Here is a 26,808-nt window from a genome sequence, read left to right as displayed (position 1 = left end):
AGGAATAGAACTAGCAGTAATAATCAATGGGTATTGTATTTGAGATACAATATCTATGTATACATGATTATATTTATAATAACATGGTATTTAGATTATTAAGTCAGAAATTATTAGGTATTAGAGTAGTTGTAATTTGAAAGGAGAAAAGTTAGTCAGGGTTAGTACAGGAGCAGAGCCAGTGTGTCTTAAGAAAGAGCTTTAGATTATTTTTAAAGAGTGGCAGTGACATTTGTGTAGTGAGATCGGTGGGTAGTAAATTCCATAGTTTTCCTACAGAGTTAGAGTACAGGGAGTCACCTGGTGAGTGATTGGATCTTGAAGTATTAATCAGCAGTTTATTGAAGGAACGTAGGTTCTTATTGTTATTATAAGGTGTAATGATGGTAGAGAGTATAGGGGTGTTGGTGGGCTTATACAGGGCCTTGTGGACAATGGGAAGCTGCAGAAATTGAAGCTGTTTGTGAAATTCTAGCCAGTCTAGTTGTTTTAGATTTAGACAGTGATGAGTTCTGAATGGAGAACCTGTGGCAAACCTAGCAATATTATTATAGGATGTGGCCAGTTTGTTGAGGTTGTTTTTAGATAAATTAGTATATATAGGGGAGGCATAGAATAGGGATGAGATTAAGTGGGTTCTGGCTATAACAGCCCTAGCTACTGGAGTTAGAAAGGGCTTAATTCTGTAAAGGGATCCCAGTTTTTTGTTCACTAATTTTATTGTATTGTTAATGTGGGTATCAAAGTTGAGGGGGTTGTCAATTGTTATTCCTAAGAGTTTAGTGGTTGGGTTGGGAGAAATGATAGTGCCATCATTTGATAAAAGTGTGAGGTGGATGGGAGTTGATTTTCGGGTTGGAGTGAAAAGTAACAATTTAGTTTTCTTGGGGTTAAGGAGGAGACAGCGGTTTGAAAACCATTGTTCTACAGTATTGAAAGCTTTTTGGTTTAGAGATTTAAGTTCAGTTTCAGAGGTAGCTGTACAAATAATAGTAGAGTCATCTGCATATGGAATGCAGGTGGCGTACGGTATAGCTGTTTGAAGATCATTAATATAAATGGACAAAAGGAGTGGATCTAAAATTGAGCCCTGAGGAACACCGAGGGAGATAGGAAGGTTATTAGATAGTTTATTTTGCCAAAGTACAGCCTGTTGACGGTTTTCAAGGTAAGATTTAAACCAATTCATGGCTTGAAGATCAAATGAGAGGGATTTCAGTGTGTAGGAGGAGTTGGTGATTAACCATGTCAAAGGCTTTAGATAAATCAATGAAGACTGCAGAGGAAATATTATTGTTGTTGCGGTTTTTGTTAATGGTGTCTGTGAAGGATAGCAGGGCAGTGGTGGTACTGTGGAAAGGTCTGAAACCATGTTGACAGTCGGCAAGCAAGTTGTCATGGAGAAGGTGTGAAAGTAATTGCTTATGGATGCATTTTTCCATTATTTTTGCAAGGGGAGATAGCAAAGCTATTGGACGGAAGTTAGAATACTCGTTGGAATGTCCCCCTTTATGTAGTGGAATGATATGGGAAATTTTCCATATAGATGGGATAGTTCCATCATTTATGGTTCTGTTGATCAGAAGAGAGATGGGGTATGCTATGGCTTTAGCTCCTTTTTGCAGGAATTCTGCTGGGAGTTGGTCAGCTGATGGTGTGGTAGGCTTTAATTTTAGGAGAAGGGAACAGATGAAGGAAGTAGACACTGGTTGTAAATGGAAAGGTGGAGGTAGGATAGTGGTAGAAGTTGACAGATTTGAGGTGTCAGGAGAAAGATGGCTAGCAAGATTTTGGATAGCATCACCGAAAAAATAATTGAAGGCATTAGCAGTATGTGAGGGATTGTCAGGGTTGGAGCCTAGTGGGTTGGGTGTGATAGATTGACCTGGGTAAAAAAGTTTGTTAATGCTAGACCATAATTTTTGTGGTGCATTGTGGTAGGTTTGCTGTGTTTGAAGGTAAAGGTTTTTTTTTGTCTAATAGGATGGCTTTTTTGGTATTATTTCTGTGTTGTTTAAAGGTTTGGTGATCTGAGGGTGTTTTAGTTGCGCCATTTTGCCCAGGATTTATTTCTGAGAAGGATTTTTTGCATGGTATTATTGGTGAGCCAAGGTGCTGGGTTAGTTTTATATCTATAACTGAGCGTGGTGGGGTATGATGATTCAGGATTGCTAGGAATATTGTATTGAAGTATTCTATGGCTTCATTAAGTGGAAGAAATTTTAATGGTGACCAATTACATTGTTTGAGTTCAGTTTGGAAAAGATCTGAGTTGAAGTGTTTTTTGTGCGTATTGTTCTATAGGAGAGAGGGAAAGTTAGGTTGGTCTTATGTCTGATAATATAGATTAGTGAATGGTCACTGAGGTCATCTGGGAGGGTACCTGCTTTATATGTTCGCTGAGGATTATTTGTAAGAATCCAGTCCAAGGTACTTTCTTTGTTGTTGGTTCTGGTAGGGGAGTTCATTGTTTGTGAGAAGCCATAAAGGTTAATATGTGTGGTTGGGTGTATATTACTACAGGTCATCCAGTCTACATTGAAATCTCCTAGTACTATGGGTTCTTGTGGGAGATTGATTGAAAGCCAGTTAAGGATATTGCAACAGTGAATTATGCATGAAGAAAAGCTTGAGTTACCCTTTTTTTTTTTTTTTAACTAGAAGGTTGCTCTTTCTGTTCAGAACTTTACATTAGTGACACAGGTCTTACTGGCACTGTAAAGGACTTATCATTGGAATAGTTGGATCATGACAGATTCCTAGCAATAGTGCAGAGTATGGATTAACCTGGGGAATAGCATAAGCAAAGCCAAGTAATGGGTTATGAGAAGTTTTTTAAACTGGAGATGGGAGGTGATAGAAGTTAACTGGATTGGGAGTGTGTTCCATATGTTGGCAATGGAGCAGGCAAGGAGAGATTTCCCAGCTTCATTTTTAGGTTTGATGACACTGATTAGGTTTTGAGTATTGGATCTTAAGGCTCTAGTGGTGGTATAGTGATGAATTAAGTGCTGAAGGGCTGTTTTTTTCTGGAAAGTAGTAGAGCTTGTGAGCTATTAAGAGTTGGTTGAGTAGGTGTAGCTGAGGTAGCTCAAGTCAATTTAGTTGCTTGAGGGCAAGGCAGTGATGGGATCTATGGGTGGCATCTGTGGCGAACTTGGCAATCTTGTTGTAACAAGATTCCCCTTTGTTTAGTTACCTGTGGCCAAGGTTAGTAAAGATAGGGGAGGCATAAAGGAGAATAGATAGGAGGTGAGTCCTTGCAATAGTGGCTTTGGTATGTGTGGTGATGAACTGTTTGTTCCTATAAAGGAGACCAAGTTTTTTGTTAACTTTCTTTATAGTTTGGGCTATGTGTATGTCGAATTTCAGATTATTGTCAATTTCAACACCTAAAAGTTGTGTGTGTGTGGTTGGGTTGATCTTTATGTTGTCTTTAGATGTAATGGTAAAGTCGTTGTTTAGAGGGCAAGATTTTCCAGGACTGAAGAGAATGAGTTTTGTCTTTTTTGGATTAAGAATAACTTTGATGTTAGTGAACCATGATTCTGCAAGGGTAAAGTTGTTTAGAGTTAAGGTTTGAAGCTCCTTTAGGGTGGAGGCCACACATATAATGGTGGTGTCATCTGCATATTGCACCACTGAGGCTGAGGGTGAGGCTGAGGCAGTCCGATCAGTAAAAAGTGAGAACAGCAAAGGACCGAGGATAGACCCTTGAAGGACGCCTATGGCTGCTGGTAGTAGCAGGGACAGTTGCCCTTGCCATAGGACAGCTTGTTGATGGTCTGATAAATAGTTACTGAACCATGATATGGTGGAGGAGCTTATGTTAAGGGTAGATAAGTGTCTCCAGGAGTATAGTATGGTTAAACATATCAAAGGCTTTGGATAAGTCTAAGAATATGGAGGACACAAACAGTTCTTTGTTTCTATGACGATTTAGGGTGTTAGTGAAAGAGAGTAGTGCTGTGGTGGTGCTATGGAAAGGTCTAAAGCTGTGCTGAGATTCGGATAGTTGGTCATTTTGTAAAAGGAACTGCATGAGTTGAGAATGAACAACTCTTTCCAATATTTCTGAAAGAGGAGATAGAATAATGATGGGATGACAGTTGGTTAGCTCCAGGGATTTACTTCCTTTGCGCAGTGGCATAATATGTGATATTTTCCATGAGTGAAGTACTTTACATTCTGATATTGACCTATTTATTAGGATGGACATTGGGTAAGCTATTGGTTCAGAAGTCATCTGAAGGAAGTCTGCTGGCAGATTATCAGCAGCCAGTGTGGTTGGTTTAAGTTTTTTGAGGAGTTTAGCAATTGTTTTTATAGAGACTGGGTGCGGGGAAAAGCTGGAGGGGAAGTTTTATGTGTTGGGATGGGTTGGGATGTCTATTGGACTGGGGGTACCAGTACTATTTTGGGTGTTGGCTAGGGTTTGGACTGTTTCTGCAAAAAATTTATTAAATTGGGGGGGGGGGTTCATGGTTGTTTGGTAGTATAGGGGATGGAGAGGTGGATCTTCCTAGGTGCAGTAAATTATTTATTGTGGCCCAAAATTTATGTGGGTTATGAGCATATTTTACTTGTATGGATTTGCAGTAATTAGATTTGTCAAGTTTGATTTGTTTTGATTGAGAAGACAATGATCATGCTGGAGGGGGAGAGGCAATCCATTAGCCTGCCTACGACCTCATTTGACTTCCTCCACGTTACCTTGTACCTCATAACAGCAGATTATATTAAACAAGTCTGTCAAGGCTCTGCTTTTTTGTATTACAGCAGCACACAAACACACGCACGCACACATACACACACTTGTATGTCTGTATCAACATGCAACTGATAGGTATTGCATACACTGCAATTTTCAAAGTTCATGATTTTGGCAATGCAAGTACCTGAATGCTGTTGCCTGTGTTCCGTAAATGGCTATGAAGCAGTTTGGTAGCTCCGTCTTGGAATGTTTTTGGTAAAGCCGCTAGTAACTTGGTAAACTCTGGTGTGTTAAGTTCAAACAGTGCAATCAGCACAGCTTGTGCAGCCTGAAAATAAAAATTACAAAAGTAAATGTGTGATACAAACAATCACAAATGCTAATAATAAATATATGTAAAAACTGAAAAAGTACAGCTGAGTGTGGAAATCAACTGCTGACTGCTGAATTCCCTTCTTTATATTTATCACCTTTCAGTACTAAACCATTCATCTTTCTACTGAACAATATCAAACAGTGGTCAATTGAAATGGATGGCGTTATAACCCTATTTCAACCATGCAAGCTGAGGTGCACTCTATATCTTGAATGTGGCAGCAGCAGGAGTGCATGCATCAAATCATCAGCTCTTCAACAAACCAGAACTTGTAGGATGCAAAAAATATAAAGGCTAGTACATTATAATCAAACTGAAGCAAATGCATTTTGAATCAGTGGACCATTTTTAGGACTTCAGTCAAGTACTTTTCTGGCTGGTCAGTAAGACGTTTTCTCTTAAACAGGATATTTCAAGGATCTAAACTTATGCTGGAGCGTATCAACAGTGAAAAGCCTACTGGACCACTTAAGAAGAGACAATAGCTAATTTCCACTAACTTAGTAAACATCAGTGTCCTCTACTTGTCTCCTCCTAATGAAATGTGCCCTAGCTGCTAATTACATAAGTATCAAACACAAGGTGTCACAGCAACAACAGAAGGGAAATGCCTACAAGTCAAGAAAAAAAGGCAGGAAGAAGACAACCAACTGATATCTACACTCTTTCTGGGTGGCAGACAGCTACTCATCCCCAGTCTCCCCCTACACTTTACAAGTGGGAGTGGTGGGAACCCAGGGGCTACCAAGCTGCTGCAGAAGGAGGAACTCCTCAACAAACTCCAGGACACAAAACCCAACCCACTGTTGTGTGAAACAAATTGAAAGGGTCCAATGGAAAAGATAATTCAGGTCATACCTGGGTGAATGACCAAGCAGGTGATTCCATCTTCCTGTCTCACCTTCAGTAAGCCAAGAGAGAGATTCAAAGATCAGAAAGTGAAATGGTCATCTATGAAACAGATGCAATTGGCCACACAAGCTCACAGATCAGTGATCAACAAGATGGCAAACAGACCTTTGAGATGATGGCCAAAGGCAAGTGTTCAGACTGGCAAATCCATCTATATCTAAAGGTAAAGGACAAGACACAGGAGCCCAAACAAACACCAGTTCATCCCATACATTGACCCCGTAGGTATCCTAAAGCAAAAAAAGAGTAAACCAATCAAGCTTCACAAATCCATCCCACCAGGAATATGTGTGGAAACTTCTCCCACTTTCCCAGCTTTTGCCAAAGAAATCACTACGGGTCAACATAGAAGAAAACGATTTTGAAAGTACCACCAAGCTAAATACCCAATGGAATTCCCAGCGACAAACAAAGGTGGGAGTAAAGCCATAAGAAGAGTAAGGGAAAATCCACCTCAAGGTAATCAAGAAAACAGAATCAGGCTCTTGTTCAGGCAGTCTGTAGATCTAGAATGACAACAAACTCCCTCAGAGCCAAAAATAGGGAGATTTGACTGTTTTTCCTCCCAACAACTTAATGAGAATGACAGCAAAGGGAGAACCCTCACCAAATAGTGAGGAAACAAAAAAAAAAACAAAACAAAAAGAGGGCTGGGTGAAGTGCTGGAAAGATCAGAGAAGCATTCAATCTGCCCACTCCAGAAAGATAAATTGAACAAAGGCATGGTCTCAAATGACAGAATCTCCAAATTGTGCATGGAAGGATTTAAATTCTGGGATAAAGCACAAGCAAAATATATGACAACTGACTATATATAAAACTCTGGGAAAACGTGATATGAATTCAAACAGAGTTAAAAAAAGCAGTTAATTTAGATCAGTCTGCCACTGTGTGCATGTAAGCTGTAACCTTAAAACATATATTTAAAAAAATTGTCATGTATGACATTTATAGGTTCATAGGTAGGTACTAGGCTATCGGCCCTAGGGCCTATACAAGCCTAGCCCAAAAGGTACCCTGGCTTTTGCCACCCAAGAAAATGATTTTCCTGTGCCTCTATCGAACAGAGCCACAAAGGTGATCCCGGAAGTGAATTTCCTATTTCCCATCCAATCATCAAGAGCTTTCCTGAAGAGTGCTAATGAGGAGCTTTGTATGATATAGATAGGTAGTTTGCTCCAGAGTATGGGAAGTTTCTGGGACAGGAATCTATCCCTCCAGCATGTTCTTTTGATTGTGGTGACAAGGTTTAGGTTCCGAGAGCGTTGTAGCTCGGAGGGACTGGGATTTCTTTAAGTGGAGCATGTCCAACAGCTCTGGGTTTGACATAGCTTTGTATGTTAGGCAGAGATCGCCTTTGAGTAGGCGATATGTGATGGAGTAAAGCTGGAGTTTTTTGAGACGGTCTGCGTAGGGCATCTGTTTGAGGCCAGTAATCCTCTTTGTGAGGCATTTCTGCGGCCTTTCCATTTGTTGTAGATTTCTTGTGAGGTACATACCAAAAGAGGCACTGTACTCTATAATGAGTCTAATGAGTGACGAGTAACAATGACCTCTTTTTTCCTGGATAAGAAACCTTTTGTGATGAGGTGTGCCACGAAGTAGGATTTCCTAACTACTGTGGAGATGTGATTATCAAAGGAGAGACTACTGTCTACCTGTATCCCAAGGTCTCTTATCACACTTTCGGTGTTAAGTAGACTACCACCTATGTGGTAGCTCATGGGTGTAGAGTTTTTACCAGAGGGGATGACAATGCACTTTTTGGCACTGAGCTTGAGGCCATGGCTTTGACACCAGGCATCTGTCTCAGTGAGGCCCTTTTGTAGGATGTCCACATCGTTAGGAGTTTCCATTATGGCTCTTAGTTTGCAGTCATCTGCGAACTTCACTAGCCAAAGACCTTCTGTGTTAGCCTGTATTTCAGAAAAGTAGACACCAAACAGGAGAGGACCCAGGACTGAACCCTGTGGTACTCTACTTGTCACTGGTCTGAAGTCGGATTTGGAGTCTGCTACTTTCACAGTGTGGGTTCTGTCAGTGAGCCAGTTGGCAACCCATCTTGTGACACAGGGAGTTATACATAGTTTAGTGAGTTTATCTATAATTCCAGAGTGGGGGGATGGTGTCAAAAGCCTTGGTGAGATCTAGATAGGCTGTGTGAACCACCTTACCCTCATCTACGACTTTGGTGGCTACTTCAAAGAAATCAATTAGGTTTAGGAGTCATGATATGCCTATTACAAACCCAAACTGGGTAAGGTCTAGAGTTTGGAGATTACCAATGTCTTTGTTTATAAGTTCCATGACGATACGTTCCATGGCCTTGCAGACCAGGCTCGTTAGGCTAATGGGGCGGTAGTTCCTGGGGTCCGTGGTGGCTCCCCCTTTGTGGAGTGGGATAACCGACGCTGTGCACCATTCAGTGGGCACAAAGCCTGAGGTGAGGCTTTGACTGAACATGGTGCTTAGGTGGGGTGCCAGATCATTCTGTAGTTCATGTAGAACGCAGCCTGGGATGTTGTCAGGTCCCATGGATGCTGTGTTCTGGGCTTTGGAGAGTGTGGTTTTTACCTGTGCAGCCGTGATTACAGGAACTTTGCATTCTACCGGTACAGAGATGGGCCCTTTAAGGGGTGTGGGGGGGTAAGGTTTGCACTGAACCTATCTGCCAGGATGTCAGCAATATCAGTTGGTTCTGTATATTTAGTGCCATTGCGCTGTAACTCAGAGAAGATCTGAGTGCTGCCATTGAGATTCTTGACATAGCTATAGAATGCTTTGTGGTTGTCTTTAGAATCAGTGGCGATTTTATTTTCATAACTAGCTTTGGAGGATTACATCAGGGATCTCAGCTTTTTACTGAGGCTGACCAGGGAGTTCTTCCAGTCATGGGATTTTACTTTTTTTTTGCAACCGTTTCTTTTTTCTTTGTAGAGTTTGTTTATGTCAGGGGACCACCAGATTGGCTTTCTTTTTTTGGAGGATAGCATCTTGGTTCTGTTAGGGATAGCACAATCCATGCACTCGTGTAAGTGCTTATAAAGTGCATTTGTGTAGGATTCAGCAGTCGTAACTCTATTGTCTGTCTGCATGGGTGTTGTGAAGTTTGCCACTTCTGTCTTAAGAAGCGTGAAGTTGGCTTTGGAGAAATTTTTTACAGTGGTTTCTCTAATGGGGGGGGGGTGAGGGCGGGATGTGGATGTCAGGCTGATTAGCTTGTGGTCGGATCTGACCAATGAGGAATTGACCTCTGGTGTGGAACACCGGTTGCCCATGCTGGTAATAACCAGGTCTAGGATATTGCTGCTCTTCGTGGGGGTGTGGATAAGTTGATCCAAGGCACTGTAATTTATGAATTCCAGAAAACGTTGAGCAAAAGAGTTAGTACATGAGTAGTTAATGGTGGGGTAGTTGAAATCGCCCACTGTTAGGGTGTTGGGTTGTACCCTAATATTTTCCAGTGTAACAAGAAATGAGGAGTGAGAATCCTGGGGCATGGTGGGGGATCTGTAACAAGTTATAATTTGGATTGCAGTCTTGCCCAGAGTTAGTTGAACTTGGATAATCTCGGATGCATTATGCTGAGCAACTAGCCTGGAGGTGTTGATATCCTTAATGAATATGGACAAGCCTCCACCTTTAGTGTTTCGGTCCAGGCTAGGTGGCCGAAAGGTGTGGTATGAATTATTGCTTGGTAATGCAGGGGTGCTCTCTGGAGCCTTGAACCAGGTCTCCATCACTGCACAGATGTCTATGTTCTCCATTTTAAGGAGTGCCTCGAGTGAATGCATTTCCAGGTTTAGACTTCTAGCATTGAGTAGCATTACCCTCAGATTTTGCTTGCTTGTACCTGTTACGGTGGTGAATTTGTCATATGAACCTTGCCTTAAAAAGGCACTATAGGGGTGGCAAGAGTCTTAGCCAGTATCCGGAATCCCAAGGGCGACATGTGCACGCCATCTCTGGCAAAGCATTGTGGTCTGTCAATCATGTCATCCCAGGCAGACTGGATCCCCTTAGAATGACACCAGAAGCTTAGCCAATTGTTGAAGTCAATCATTTTGTCCTTGTACTGTGGGGGGTACCACGAATTTTGGGAGAAATGGGAGACCATGTGTTGGGAGGAACAGCTTTTTATCAGAATGGCTGCTTTGTCAATATTAACAGGAAATGTAAATGGCCTTACAGGTGCAAACAAAAAGGCATTGGCATCATACCTCCAACACCTTTCTGTGGCTCCTGGAAACATTCTTGCTAGTCTGAATGGTGCATAACATTATCTATACAAGCATAGCCAGGCAAAAATTCTAAACAGTCTGACCTCTACTGCATATCTTGGTAACTGTGTTATCTGCCCCCTTTAGTTATTTGATCCTTGAGTTCTTCCCAGTTTTCTCTCTCTCTGTTTAACTACTCTTCCTAGAAATTTCCTAAGAACTTCATTGCTTACTGATAGTATGCCTGTCAATTTCCTCCCATCCTATCTTCTACTTATGTATTTCTGTTAAGCTTTCAGGTTGTTCTTGCATCCCTAGCCTATCTTTTTTCATGGTCTCCCATTTCTCCCAAAATCCATGGTACTCCCGCACCCTACATTTCATAACATAATTCAATACACTCAGCTTTTTGTCCATCCCTATCAGGTCATTTACATTACATGATAAAGTCTTTTGAATGTGCATTTTCAACTTATGGCTTACATACACACTAATATTTGGCAGGCTGATTTCTTATGCAGTTGCTTCTTCACATCTTCATTTGAACCTGTGTCAAGACGTTTTGTTTCAATGAAAAATAACCCCAAAAGGTTGAGAGCCACCATCACCTTTTAACTAAGAACATACACACACACACAAAACTATGAATATTTTAACAAATGATGTTTACTCCTCCAAATAGGAGCAGTTGCCCCAAATAAACACCTGCAGCTAGAGGCATTACCTAATTTAAAATAACATTACTAAAGCTAAAGTGCATGCAAGACCCTGTGCTCCTACGTGCACTGATTGCTGTGTGTTTTTTCTTTTCACCATTTTCCTCCCATATCTGAAGAGCAGCTTGCATTCTTTCAGCAAATATTAACTTTTAGCTCTAATAAAAAGTAAACTGACTATCTTTACATAAACTGAATTGTTCTATTAAATGCATTTAATTATTAAGGCTACTTGGGAGGCTACTACTTATTCACTTCCCACAATTTCAAACTGGTCTTATTTTTCTTATAACTACTTGCCACAGTGCCTTTGTATATCACATGCAACTCGGCAAAGACTGCTCAGAATTGTGAAGAAAAATGGCTTGCACCTGCAGACAGCTCACCTCCAACTAAAAGCACTCGGCAATGAGAGAGAGAAAAAAACAGCTAGCAACTTCGCAGACATACTGTTTAGATGTTTCATTGCCAACATCCTGCACCTGCAGACTTCCTGCCTCCCATTAACAGTATTTGATAAATAAAAACAACAAAAAAAGCAAGCTAATAATTATGCCGATGCAAGAAAAAAGAAGTTATGTATTCACCACAACGTTCCATGTGTGTTGTCCATCTTCGCCTTCATTCTTACTAGGTTGGGTTCAGATCCATCTCAGCCTTTATTTTCAAGCTCGAGGCCCTCTGCCAGCTCATGACTAAATCCCTATCCCAACATGCACTGGAGCCATCCTCAGATTGTGTTTGCCCTAATTATATGGTTTTATATATAGATATATTCATAACACTGAAATTTCATAATGTTGAATTTCATAACACTGAGACCAAAACATCTAAAACCCAAAACACTGAAAACCCAAAACAGTGAAAACTACAATGCACATGTAAATAATTCCCTCCACCTACAACACCTAACTAACCAACACACTTTCGACTACATTTCTTCAGAAGGGCAAGCCCCGCTGCATCCCCCATGTGGGGAGCTCTGCCCCTCACACCCCCTGTAAATTAAATATACCAACTCCAGGATTGCACTACAGTGCAAAAAAGTTAATTTCCTAACCTCACTGTATCATACACACACATACAAGAGGCTCTATTCCTGGAGGCCAAATCAACTTTGTAATGAGTAATAAAAGTATATGGTTTAGCCCATGTTGCTGCAGCAGAAATGGTGTCACGTGGCATCTTAAGCCAGAAAGGCAATAATAGTTGCAATGGCTCTTGTAGAATGGGCCTTAACTTTTTCTGGAAGTTCTTTATTTTGAGACTAGTAAATAAAAGTTATGCAGTCTGATAGTTATTTACAGGGTGCAACTTTGGAGACAGGGGATCCTTTCTTTGAATCTGAAAAAGAAACAAATTATCAGATTTACGAAGTTCCACAGTTCTATGTAGGTAAAAACATAACTGTCTATGTACGTCCAGTTGATCTAACATGTACTCACTCTGCCTTGTTTCCATAGTTTGGGAAGAAAATTGGTAATTCTAAACTATGGTTTAAATTGGTCTCTGAAACCATGTTGGGTAAAAAGGATGTTTGTTCGCAAAGACACCCTGTCTCTGTGGAAAAGCAAATATGGGGGCTTTATGGACAATGCTTGCAACTCTAACACCCTTCTAGCAGAGGCGATTGCTATTCAAGAAAATGAGTTTCCAAGTCAAAAATTTTAATTTGCAAAATGCTGCTAATTCGAAGAGAGGAAAAACTATGAGCGATAGGACAAAATTTAGGTTGCATGGTGCAGGAGAGTCTCTGATGGTGCAGTCTTAATAACATAGTACCCTTGAGAAAGGCCTTGCATAGTTTATGAGACATTATATATTGGAGCCAGACTCTTCCAAATGAAAGTTTGAAATGGATGCTAGCTGAACCCTAACTACACCGTCATTGATAAGTTTTGCTAGGAAGTCCAAAATTAAACTAATAGGAGCAGAAAAAGGGTCCACACGGTTATTGGTAGCCCATAGGCAGAATCTTTTACATTTAGTTTTACAGATCTTCCTCGTTGAAGCCTTATGTGAAGAAATTAGAAAGTTTTTAACTTGAGAGGAAAGGGTTGGAAACCTGGTTATTGTTGGAATTGGAGCAGCCATGCTGTCAGTTTGAGGGTCTGAAGGGATGGGTGGAGAGTTCCTGATGCATGAGTCAGAAGCTCTGGAACTGGGTCCAGAATGCAAGCCTCCTCCTGAAGATGAGGCCACAGGAAGGGGAACCAGATTTGGGAAGACCAGTATGGAGCAATGAGTATCAAATCCCTTCCCAAATAATGGATTTTCTGAAGGACTTTGGGAATTAGTGGAAAAGGGGGAAGGCATAGAGGGGGCTCGGGGCCAATCATGAACAAAAGCATCTCTTGTGATTCCCCCAGAGGGGGGGGGGGTGAGGGCAAAGAAGCTGCTGCATTTGGCATTCACAGATGTCGCAAAGAGGTCGCAGCAAGGCTGGCCCCATTTTCGTAAAATTCTTTCCGCTACTTCCTGTTTCAGAGGCCACTCGTGAGGCATCAGAATTGCTTTGCTGAGTCTGTCTGCTATCACACTGAATTTCCTCAGGATGTGCTTTGCTATCAAAAAATGTTGGGAGGAGGTTGCCCACTGCCATACTCTCAAGGCCTCTTGACAAAGGGGGTAAGATCTGGTTCTTCCTTGTTTGTTTATATAAAATACAACTGACATGTTGTATGTTTGGACTGCAATGATTCCCGGGGAAGCAATTCCTGTAGTTACTGCAACCCTAAGAGCACCACTCTTATCTCTAGGACATTGATGTGTAAGTGGGCCTCATGATTCTGCCAGATACCTTGGACCATCTTTCCCTGACAACCCCCCCCCCACCCTGAAGGGCATCTGTGATCACCGTGGCTACTGGTTTTGGGGGGGGGGGGCAAATGGTCGACCTAGAGTTACTTGAAAGGAGTGGAGCCACCACTGAAGATCCTTCTTGCAAGTTTCTGTGATGATTATTTTGTGAGACATCAGCAGTTCTTGCATCGACCACTGAGTGGATAGCAACCACTGAAGAATCCTCATATGCAGACGTGCTAGGGGAACCAAAACTATCGTTGCTGCCATGATCCCCAGAGCTTTGAGGACCATCTTCACTTGGGCTTTCTTTCTTCTTTGCAGATATCTCACATGGTACCTTAGAGATTGTATCCTTTCTGGTGGAAGTTTCGCCATCACTTGTGTAGAGTCTAATTCTACCCCTATAAATACCACATGTTGAGAAGGCACTTAACCAGATATTTTGTAGTTTATGGAAATCCCTAGGCAGGAGCAGAGTTGCAAGGTTGTATTCCTGGCCTTGATAACTAGATGCCTGGTCATGCCAGTTAGGAGCCAGTCATCCAAGTATGGAAGCACCAGGAATTCCTAGACGTCTCAAGTGAGCCATTACTACTGCCATACATTTGGCGAATACTCTGGGGGCAGTAGTGAGGCCAAAAGGCAGGGCTCAAAACTGGTAGTGACTGGCTCCCAGTCAAAATCGCAGGTGTCTCCTGGATCGCTTGTCCATTTTTATGTGGTAGTACACATCCTGGAGATCTATAGAGCCCATTCAATTGTCTTTTCCCAGGAATGGGAGTATCTCTGCAGTGTCATAATCCAGAACTTGGTCTTTTTTACTGATTTGTTTAGAATGCTGAGATCCAGAATTGGTCTCTAATCCCCTGTTTTCTTTGGAATTAAAAGAACCTTGAGTAAGTTCTGGATCCTACTTGGTATGTGGGGACTAGCTGAATGACCCATTTGTCGAGCAACTTTTGAATTTCTAGAGTTGCCTGCTCATTTTGACTGGGTGGAATATCTGGAACTTTTCTTATCTTTGGGACAGGAAGGGAAAAAGGGATGATGCAACCCCTGGATATGATGTCTTGTACCTATTTGTCTTTGGTTACTTGTCGCCAGGCTTCTGGGTACAGGGATAAGCGACCCCCCAACTGTCTCCACAGCTGAACAGTCGGGCCTCCTTTCAGGAGCACTGAAATGGCTTACCAAAGGAGGATTCTCAGTCGCCCTTATTTTGCAGACCCCCTCTGCTACGAAGTCAGAGTCTTCCATTATTATTTCTTCCTCTGCCTCTGGGAAAAGCTTCACCACGTGCATCCTAAAAAGATTTTCGGAACCACATCTTACCACTGCCTCTCTGAACTTTGGGATAAGGTCTAGTAGGCATAGAAAAATGGACTCATACGGCAGACATAGTCTTTCTTTCCTGTTCACACCTGGTGAGTGTGTCCTTTACTTTAGGCCCGAACAAGGACGAAACGTCATATGGGGCATTAACAAAGGAAGACTTAAAGGGTTCCGAAAAGTCACATAAGCACATCCAAGAATGTCCTTGGGGAAATTTCAGAACCCGTTGCTCTACTCGCCCCCATCTGCTGCAAAAGAGATGAGTGTCATGGAGGCGTTGACAACTGAATTTAAGGTAGCAAGTTGAGAAGATACTTTGTCAGCAACTCTTCCAGCTACTGAACCTTGGAGGGTATCTCCTTTTTCAGGATATCCCTCTGCAGTCTTGTAAAATGAGTGAGGTAGTTCAGAGAACTAAGAGAAAAAGCAGCTGAAGATAAAATGCGTTTTCCATACCTGACCTATTCAAAAATCACTTTGAAGTCTTCACAAATAACGCCCCATGACAGAAGTATTACAAAACACATTTATTCATACAGTATTCCAAATGAGACAACCATTAAAACTCCATTAAAAACGTAAGCGCTTTCATTCCGGACTAAATGATTAGGAACTTCATCAGACAAGGATAACATTTCAAATTAAAATATTTATAAATTAATTCACCAATCACAGGATGCAATTCCTGAACACTCCCCTATATGCTGTCCAATAATACAGCTCACACAGACACACCCCTTAAGGGATACGTCAATAGTTTGTGAATGAGTGATGACCACAGTATATATTAAGTAACAGCCACACAATTTAAGATACAATTTGACTGCAATTTGTAACGCTATCTCTTTAGTGCTTTTACTTTGAGAAGGCATTTTATCGACTTGGCTCCATTTAATTCAATCTTAACTGCCAAGTCAGCTCCATTTTTTCTAACAAAATTGGACATGCTCCATCTCGCTCACATAAATGTAAAGCGACAACAACAATAAACTTAAAATAGTGGTTAGGATACTGTATAATAAGTCTAGTTAGAGCATTTGTATCTTTTTTTAGTCTTATATCATTTAGGTGTTCCGATATTCTATGTTTCAGTATACGCTCCATTTTGCCTACATAAAAACAAGGACAATTGGAGCACACTGCTGTGTAAACCACTTTTGTTGAATTACAATTAAATCTACCAGTAATACGGATATTATAATTATTGATCATAATTTCACTAGCTTCTAACACATGCTTACAATATACACAAGACCCACATTTTGACATAATCCCCTGCTTTCCATACCTGTCCATAGTCCGAGACTCCTTGATCGGGGGATGGACAGAGGAAGATAAATGTAAAATAATAAGCAAGTTTATGAGTAATTCTTAAAATGTTATTTCATATCTGTTCATGTATATAGAATGTTTGTTTAAAAATGTTTCTAATACACTGGAGCTTTTCTTCCTACATGTTTTTTTTTTTTTTTTTTTTAACTAAAGCTGCTTGCAGAAACCCGGGTAAACAAAATTAAAATAAATAAAATGAAATATATACTTGGCTGGCATACACAAGCTGTGACTAATGTTTCTGTTAACAAAATGAAAGCAATGCAAGTATGCAACACAGCAGTTACTATTATTTGTACCTTATCCTAACAAGTAAAAAACAGCTACTTTACTTAGGTAATGGGGGTGTTTGTGAATTAAATGAGCGAGCTGACTGGCCTTAAAGTTAGTATATAGTTAGTACATATAATTAGTGTTTACACAGCTTTAGAGGTGACAATATAAACATTAAATTTTGCCACCTTATTTAGAAAATGATTTCTTTTCTAGCATAGTTACAGTGGATATAAAAGGTGTACACACCCCTGTTAAAATGCCAGGTTTTTGTGATATAAAAAATGAGACCACAATAAATCATTTCAAAACTTTTCCCACCTTTAATGTGACCTATAACCTGTGCAATTGAAAAACAAACAAATCTGTTAGGGGTAAAAATATATAACATACAATAAGCTGGTTACATAAATGTGCACACCCTTAAATTAATACTTTGCTGAATCACATTTTGATTTAATTACAGCATTCAGTCATCTGCCATCAATTAAAGAGACTATTAACCCCAAATAAAGTTGAGCTGTCATAGTAGGATTTTCCTGACATTTACTCAGTTGCCTGCTACAGCAAAAGCCATGGTTTGCAGAGAGCTTAGAAAGCAACAAAGTGACTTCATCGTTGAAAGGTATCAGTCAGGAGAAGGGTACAAAAAAATGCCCACAGCATTGGATATACCATGGAACACAGTGAAGACAGTCATCAAAAAGGGAAGAAAATATGGGACAACAGTGACAATGCAAAGAACTGGACGTCCCTCCAAAACTGATGAAAACGCAAGACGAAAACTGGCCAGGGAAGCTGCCAAAAGACTTACAGCAACACTGAAGGAGCTGCAGGAATTTCTGGCAAGTACTGGTTGTGTACTATATGTGACAACAATCTCCCATATTCTACATATGTCTGTGCTACGGGGTAGGGTTGCAAGAAGGAAGTCTTTTCTTACACAGAAAAATATCTAGGCCCGGTTAAAATTTGCAAAACAATACATCAAGTCTCCCAAAAGCATGTGGGAAAGTGTGTTATGGTCTGATGAGACCAAGGTTGAACTTTCTGGCCACAAATACAAAAGGTACATTTCGGACAAAAACAACACTTCACATGATCATAAGAACACTATCCCCCCATGGTGAAGCATGGTGCTGGCAGTATCATGCTTTGTGGTTGCTTTTCTTCAGCTGGAACTGGGGCTTTAGTTAAGGTGGAAGGAATTATAAACAGTTCCAAATGCCAGTCACTTTTGGCCCAAAACCTGCAGGAGTCTGCTAGAAAGCTGAAGATGAAGAGGAATTTCACCTTTCAACACGATAATGACCCCAAGCATACATCCAAATCAGCAAAAGAATGGCTTCACAAGAAGAAAATTAAAGTTTTGGAATGGCCCAGCCAGAGCCCAGACCTACATCCAATAGAAAATCTGTGGGGTGACCTGAAGAGGGCTGTGCACAGGAGATGCCCTCACAATCTGACAGATTTGGAGCACTTTTGCAAGGAAGAGTGGACAAATACTGACAAGTCAAGATGTGCCATGCTGATCGACTCCTACCCAAGAAGACTGAATGCTGTAATTAGATCAAAAGGTGCTTCAACAAAGTATTAGTTTAAGGGTGTGCACACTTATGCAGCCAGCTTATTGTACGTTTTTTTATTTTTTTCCACTAATAGATTTTTGTTTTTCAATTGAAATGTACAGGTTATACGTCGCATTAAAGGTGGGGAAAAGTTTTGAAATGATTTATTGTGGTCTCATTTTTTATATCACAAAAACCTGGCATTTTAACATGGGTGTATACACTTTTTATATCCACTGTAGCTATGGCTGATACAAAAATATCATCTGGAGCTCATAACCAATAAAGAATAGCAGAAAAAGTCATGGAACTAGCAAAGCAAGAGGGTTCTTTCTTGAAATATATTTGCACACGAAAAGTAACTGAAGAACAAGAATGTGACCACTCTCTCAGTGAAACATCGAATGCTGAATGTTTTACTTCTATTACAGAAAAAGTTCTAAGCTTGTTTCCCACCTTTCCTGTAATTAGTCTAGTCCAGATACAGATTTGCTGTATCCAGGACTGTTTTCTTAGTTTCTGAGCCCCACAGACCTTTATTTGTTGGAGAGAAGCTTTCCAGCTTATCAGTGAGAGTGGTAAGCACTAGGTAGCCTATCTACCACAAGAAGAGTGGTTTCTGGTCCAGAAATTGTAGTTTATTGGCCGTTTGGGCAGTTTTTCCATCCCTTTCAACTTTCTGGTTTAAAAGCCAATGTTTGCATGGGTTTGCACACCACGCAGCGGCGCTCAGCTGAAGTACACTATTACTGGTGCCAGAAAGTCTGCTCTTCAATTTTTTCCTTAGAACGTGCTTGTTCTTTTACTTCTTACATTTCAATTAGCTTAATCGATTTGCATTTTAACAGGTTTTTGTAGTATTTATTGTAGCACATTTAGGTGCTATCAGCACCGGCTGTTCCTACGCTGCAACAGCACCAGTACTTATTAGTTATGACCACCCCTCCTGGTATGATTGTAGGGCAATTTCCTGTATTCCTCCTGCTACCCTGGTGCACTTGGGCATTCTGAGACAGTGTGGCAACTGTCTAATGTACACAGACAACCCTCTCCTCTTACCTCCCAACACTCGTACATGTGAGAGATGCACTTATATCACCAAAGTGGAAACAGTGCAAGCTCCAACCAAGACCAGACTAACTGGTCAAGAGGAGAAGGTCAACAAATGCAACTCACTACATAGAATACACAGTCCTACAAAATAGCAACCATCACAACCCACACATAGAAACACAAACCATACACCCACCTTTGCGGAGGCTCTCAATAAAAATTTACCCAAACAACAGATACCCCCCAAGACACATAACACATGCACTCAGGTCACTCCACAGCAAGTACAAATATGACTCAGACATTGTCCATGTGGGTGTGAATGACCTGAGACGTACCTCCCTGGACTACATGAAAAGAGATATGATGGAACTCTCAGATTATGTGGCCCAGGCAGGTATGACCCTAGCCCTGAGCAGTATTCTACCATCATCCAGAATGATACCAAGGTATGAGCAGAAAATGATCGACTTCAACAACTGACTAAGTTTCTGGTGTCATTCTAAGCGGATCCAGTATCTGTCTGCCAGGGACGACACGATCAACAGACCTCGATGCTTTGCCAGAGACGGCCTGCATCTGTCACCCCTGGGATTCCGGGTACTGGCTAAGGCTCTTGCCACCCCTATAGTGCCTTTTTTAGGCAGTGTTCTAATGACCAAAATTCCACCGTAACAGTGAAAAACAAATGCACTTTGAGTGTCATACTGCTCAGTGCCAGAAGTCTAAATCTTAAGATGCACTCGCTCGAAGCTCTCCTCAAAATGGAGAATGTCAACATCTGTGCTGTAACAGAAACCTGGTTTAAAGAGGCAGAAAGCACCCCTGCGCTCCCAGGCTACAACTCATTTCATACCTTCTGGCCCCAGAATACATCCGGAAGCTCCAAGTCTCCATATTCTTAAAGGATACGCACAGCTCTAGACTGGTAGCCCAGCATAATGCATCCGAGATACTTCAGGTACAACTAACACTGGGTAAGATGGGGATACAATTCATAGCCTGCTACAGAACCCCGAACATCCCTAGACTCTCACTCCAAGTTCCTAAGCACACTGGAATCTATCAAGGTCCAACCCTATACTCTCATACTGGGTGACTTCAATTACCCTTCCATCAACTGGGAAAACTATTCAAGCACCAAAGTTTTCTGGAATTTATCAGTCCCAATGCCCTGGACCAGCTCATTCTGACCCCCACTAGAGGAATCAAGATCCTCGATCTGCTTATCACCAACATGGGAGACTGTTGCTCCACACCTATAGTCAATTCCTCCCTGGTTAAACCCGACCACAAACTGATCACCATGGAAATCTCCATCTCACCTACAACCCCCGCTAAGGTGGCCACCATGAAAAGGCTTTTCTAAAGCCGCATCTGGGCTCCTAAAAACAGAGTTGGCTAACTTCTCGGCACAAATGCCAATAGAAAACAGCTGCATGACTGCCGAATCATACACTAATGCACTGTATGAGCACATACACAAATGCATGGGCCTTGCCATACCAAATAGAATTAAGATGCTCTCCTCCAAAAAAAGGAAGCCAATCTGGTGGACCCCAGCCATCAATAAACTCTACAACAGAAGGAAGAAACCATTGCAGAAAAAAATGAAAACCTCCCTTATCAGTCTCAACAAAAAGCTGAGATCCCTTATCAAATCCTCTAAAACCAACTATGAAGGCAGAATTGCAGCTGACACCAAAAACAACCACAAAGCCTTCTATAGCTATATCAAAAATGTCCAGGGCAATACCCAGATTTGCTCTCAGTTATTGCACAATGGCACCTCTTCTAGTGAGCCAACAGATATAGCCAACATACTGGCCAACAGATTCAGTGCCAACTTTACCCCCCAGGGCCCTATCACAATGCCAGAAGAAAGCCTGATACCCACCATTTCTGCAGTAAAGATAAAAGCTGCATTGTCCAAAGCCAGGAATTCAGCATCTACGGGACCTGATAACATCATTGGCTGCGTCCTACACAAGCTACAAAGTAAACTGGCACAACATCTGTGTACCCTGTTCAATCACAGCCTTACCTCAGGCTATGTCCCTAATGAATGGCACACTGCTACAGTCATCCCGCTCCATAAAGGGGGAGCAACTACAGACCCTGGGAACTATCATCCCATTAGCCTGATGAGTCTGGTATGCAAAGCTATGGAGCGCAACATCATGGACCTGCTTAACAAAGATACAGACAATCTCCAAACTCTTGACCTCACACAGTTTGGCTTTGTCAAGGGGAGATCCTGCCTGCTGAACCTGGTTGACTTCTTCGAGGCAGTCACCAAGGCTGTGGATGAGGGTAAGGCAGTGCATACAGCCTAACTCAACCTGGTCAAGGCCTTTGATACCATTCTCCACTCAGGTATCATTGATAAACTCACCAAAATAGGCATCAATCTTTATATCACTAGGTGGGTTGCAAATTGGCTCACAGACATGTCCCACAAAGTGAAAGTTGCAGATTCCAAGTCAGACTGTCGAACAGTCGCGAGTGGAGTCCCACAGGGCTCAGTCCTGGGCCCGCTCCTGTTTGGCATCTACTTCTCAGAAGTCCAGGCCAACACAGAAGGACTCTGGCTGACCAAGTTCGCTAATGACGCAATCTAGGAGTTGTTTGCAACTCCCCAAATGATGCAGACAACTACAAAAGGGCGCCTCTGAAAGTAATGACTGGTGTCGGAACCATGGCCTGAAGCTTAATGCCAAAAAATGCGTTATCATCCCGTCTGGAAAAAAAACTCAGCTCCCATGGACTACCACATTGATGGGAGCCCTCTGAACACTGAAGAGATAAGCTAAGAGATCTGGGCACCCAGGTCAACAGCCACCTCACCTTCGACCACCACACTGCCATTGTGGTCAGAAAGTCCTTCTACGTGGCACATCTTATAACCAAAGGTTTTGCATCTAGGAAGAAATAGGTCATCATCCCTCTCTACTCATCCCTCATTAGACCAATCATCAAATATAACGCCCCGTTTGGCATGTACCTGACCAGACACGTACAACAGCTGGAGAGGCCACAAAAGTACCTCACAAAAAGGATCCTAGGCCTTAAACACATGTCCTACACAGACAGACATAAGAAACTTCAGCTGTTATCAGTCTCTTATCATCTACTTAGAGGTGATCTCTGCTTGACTTACAAAGCCATGTCTGACCCAGCCCTACTTGAAATGCTACAACTAAATAAATCCCAATCCCCAAGTGCCACATGCTCCAGAGATCACAACCTCATTACCACAATTAACAGAACATGCTGGAGAAACAGGTTCATCTCCTAAAGACTGCCCATAAACTGGAATAAGCTTCTCATTCATGTTAAGCAGAGTACCTCTTTGGCCGTCTTCAAGAGAAATTTTGACGAGTGGATGGGTAATCGAAAGTTCACCCCAGGGATCACTCCAGTTGCCCTAATGGATAGGGGCACTGTGAGTTACCACCGGGTAGCACTGTGCCTGGGCAATTTCTTTGGGCTAGGCTTGTAAAGGCTCCAGGGCCATTAGCCTAGTACACACCTATGAACCTATGTTGATCCAAAAAACAGATGTTTCTCAATTAAAGAAAAAGAAAATATCGGAAAAAGTGAAAATGAAGATGCTACTGCGCCTAATCTACATTATAGTGACCCAGTAAACTGCTCTTCGCAATCCAATGATAATTTTCAACAGACTTTATTACAAAATGGACCACAGCAGATTATTACATATGATTTTCCCAAAGACACACAAAAAAGATTTTCTCTGACACACTACCAAAGATTACTGCTTAATGGTGAAAAAGTACACCATCAATGGTTAATATATTCGATTTCAAAAGATATAGTTTTTTGTTTCTGCTGCAAGTTATTCAACACAAAAGGTACGTCGGCCCTACAAGAATCGGGTTCAAAGGGTCTATTAGCAAATCGAAAAACCCTTTAACCGAATACCTAAATGTTGACACCTATAACACGAACCGCAAAAATCCTGAATGCACTAAACAGCAAAAAATAAAATAACGAACTGTCATCGTCGGCCAACCCCACCACCCGCTACATACTACCTACCCAACCAAAATAAATAAACCACATACATACACTAACCAAACCCTACTTCTAACCCTAAAGTAAAGCACCAAAACCCTACTTCTAACTCTACACTAAACCCCACAAACACAACTAACTATGCATTATCCTTAACCCATCCCTAACCCTAAGGTCCGTAACTACCGCACAAGTCCCCTACAGACATACACCCAAAAAAATAAATACATATAACAAAACCCTACTTCCAACATTACACTAAACCCCACATACACAACTATTTATGCACTATCCTTAACCCCTCCTTAACCCTAAGGTCCGTAACTACCGCATACTTCCCCTACAGACATACACCCAAAACAAATAAATAATACACATACATACAGCTAAATAAAACCCTACTTCTAACACTACACTAAATCTTACATACATTACCTATCTATTAACTTACCTTAACCCACATCCTAACCGTAAGTCCTATCTATCGCACACTTACCTTACGGAGCTATACCGCAGATGGGCCAACCATTGCACTTCGACATTTCCATTTTCGCTGTTTTGAAGTTTGGCATTTCCGTATTTCGCGCAATACGTGTCACTCTTTCCGTATTCGCGACTACGGTCATTAGTTCTGCTAATAGGAACCTGGGTTCAAAAGGTTGGAAAAACATTGGAGCAATTCTATCTTTACATGAAAATAATGCTTTTCATTTAAATAACTATCAGACCTGGAAAGAACTTGATTTGCATTCATCAAAAGAAAAAAAGTCAATAGTCTTAACCAGCAAAAAAACAAAGAACAACAATATTGGCAAAAAATACTGGAATGTTTCACTGCTTTGGTCAGAGTACTTGGCACTCAAAACCTGGAATTTCGTGGTACTAATTAAAAGTTGTACAGTGCCAGTAATGGTAATTTTTTTTAAAGTTTGTTGAATATCTAGCCCTTTTTCACCCTGTAATGAAATAACATTTATGCCCAGTCAAAAATCAAGAAATAATGGTCCATTACTTGGGAAAGGATATTCAAAATGAACTTCTAAATATCCTAGCAGGAGATATAAAAAAGATCATCTTGTCATTCGTGAAATCGAAAAAATACTACTCAATTATCTTGGATTGCACACCAGATGTTAGCCATACTGAACAGATGACAATGATTGTACGTTTTGTTTATGTTATCAAACCATCAGATAGTGAGATGTTTGAGCCTGAGGTAATAATACGGGAACATTTCTTAGAATTTGTTCCACTAGAGGAAAATTACAGTTTTGTATCTACCATAAATGTAGATGTTCGAGTGTTCACACTGCTGCAGTCATCACACTTGGGTTATCTGCCGTCAGGCAGTCCCGCAGTCGGCCTGAGTTCCAAAGTCTTGGTCCGGCGTCGGTTGCGGTCGCTTCTTCCCTGACGTCAGTGCAACAGGGGTATAAAAGAGGCCGCCAACGCCATTTTCTTCAGTTTTTCTTGCCCCAGATGTCAGGTGCCCCCAAATAGGAAGGCAATACATAATCCTAAGTAAAATACATAAGTAGAAAACAATAGCTACAGCTGTAAGCAAATACACCATATAGAAATACATCATATAGATTGTATAAAAAGGGAGGTATATATAAAACCCAGGTAAGAAGAGGGGATGGTGGGAGGGTAACCTGGACTGCAGCAGTGTGAACACTCGAACATCTACATTTATGGTAGGTACAAAACTGTACTATGTTCATTGTGTTACACTGCTGCAGTCATCACAGTTGGGTTGAATCCCAAAGCTAAGGCTGGGCGTTTGGTACTAAACAGGGATTGTAGAAGCTAGTAGGCCCTGCAGAACTGCAGTGGCAAAGCCAGCTCTGGTTTTTGAGTATAGAGGTAAGTGGTAATGCTTGGTAAAGGTGTGCACTGAACTCCAAGTTGCAGTCTCCAAAATATCCTTGTTTGGTACCCTTCTGAGGAAGGCTGCTGATGTCGCTGTAGCCCTGGTGGAATGGGGCCTAATGTTACCAGGTACAGGTTTCCCATGGTGTGTGTAGCAGAAACGGATACAATGTCCTATCCATTTTGAAATGGTCTGTTTCGAGATAGCCTTTCCTTGTGATCCTGCAGCACAGGATACAAAGAGTTGGTCAGATTTTCTGAAAACCTTAGTTTTATCCAAGTAGAAACGTAATTGCCTGTGAATGTCCAAAGAGTGTAGGAGCCTTTCCCCTTTATTCTGGGGATTTGGATAAAAGGTAGGGAAATTAATGGTTTGGTTTACAGTCACACTGGATACCACCTTTGGCATAAAGGAAGGGTTAGTTCGTAAAGAGACTCTGTCTTGATGAAAAATGATGAAAGGCTCCACTGCCATTAGGGCCTGTAGCTCTGAGACTCTTCGTGCTGAAGTTATTGCTAGCAGCAGGGCAGTTTTCCATGATAAAAATTGTAAATCAGCTGAACAAGCTGGTTTGAAGGGCGGTAGTTAGTTTTTCCAAAACAAAATTGAGGTCCCAAGTTGGTGTTGGTGCTTTCCTGGGCGGTCTTATTTTCTTAGCCCCTCTGAGATACTGTCTTAGCAATGGATATGAAAATATAGGAGGATCCATGTTGTAATGAGCTGAAATAGCTGAAGCGTGGATCTTAATAGATGAAAAGGAAAGGCCTTTGTGCAACACCTCAGTTAAATATTGCAGAATCTGAGGAATATTTGGGACAAGAGGATTTTCGCCTTTAGCCTGGTTCCAGGCGCAGAATCTTTTCAATTTGTCTGAGTAGGTTTTCCTGGTGCTGGGTCGTCTGGCCTCCAGAATGACATCCATAACAGCTTTAGAGAGAAGTGTTGACTGGTTGTTTGGGTAATCTGCCATGCAGCCAGATTTAAAGTCTTGAGCTGGCTGTGTAGAATCTGATTGTTTTGCTGAGTCAGCAGGTGAGGAATTTGAGGTAAAATCCATGGTGGGCCTTGAGCCATGTTCCTTAATATTGGATACCAGTGTTGACGTGGCCAGTCTGGAGCAATGAGTATCATTTGTGGCCTCTCTAATCTGGCTTTCAGGAGCACCTTTGCCAGAAGAGGCAGTGGAGGAAAGGCATACACTGTTAATGTTTTCCAACTGAATGAGAGGGCGTCCACTTTCCAAGCTAGTGTGTTGTATGTCCTTGTGCAAAATTTCCGCAGTTGGTAGTTTTGGTTGGAGGCAAATAGATCTATGTCTGGGCTCCCCCATTTTTGAGTTATCATTGTGAATACTTGTGGATCTAGTTTCCACTCGTGAGGATCCATGATATTTCTGCTTAGCTCGTCTGCCAATGTATTTTGCTTTCCTGACAGGAAGTGTGCTTGTAGTTGAACTTGGTAGGGTCAGTGCTGTGTTCCACAAGGTCATTGCCTGCCTGCATAGGGGGTAGGAATGTGTGCCCCCTTGTTTGTTTATGTACCACATCACTGTGGTGTTGTCCGTCTTTATTAGAAGTTGTCCTGGATGTAGGAGGT

The 26,808-nt window shown here is 41.5% G+C and overlaps 1 protein-coding gene across 20 annotated transcripts in view; it reads right to left on the bottom strand.

The window, feature by feature from the left end:
- Positions 1-26,808, bottom strand: part of CLASP2 (cytoplasmic linker associated protein 2) — a 7,203,062-nt gene that overhangs the window by 1,485,213 nt on the left and 5,691,041 nt on the right. For all 20 annotated transcript variants that reach the window (XM_044064956.1, XM_044064947.1, XM_044064955.1 and 17 more), the window contains one exon: positions 4,899-5,042. In XM_044064956.1, coding sequence (XP_043920891.1) covers positions 4,899-5,042 — 144 coding nt within the window. The remainder of the gene's footprint in view (positions 1-4,898; positions 5,043-26,808) is intronic.

This window comes from Protopterus annectens, chromosome 3.part0 (assembly GCF_019279795.1).
Source record: "Protopterus annectens isolate FY-2018-M chromosome 3.part0, PAN1.0, whole genome shotgun sequence".
NCBI classification, from domain to species: domain Eukaryota; kingdom Metazoa; phylum Chordata; order Ceratodontiformes; family Protopteridae; genus Protopterus; species Protopterus annectens.
Note: the sequence above shows the minus strand (reverse complement) of the source record. Positions and strands in the feature narration are given on the sequence as shown.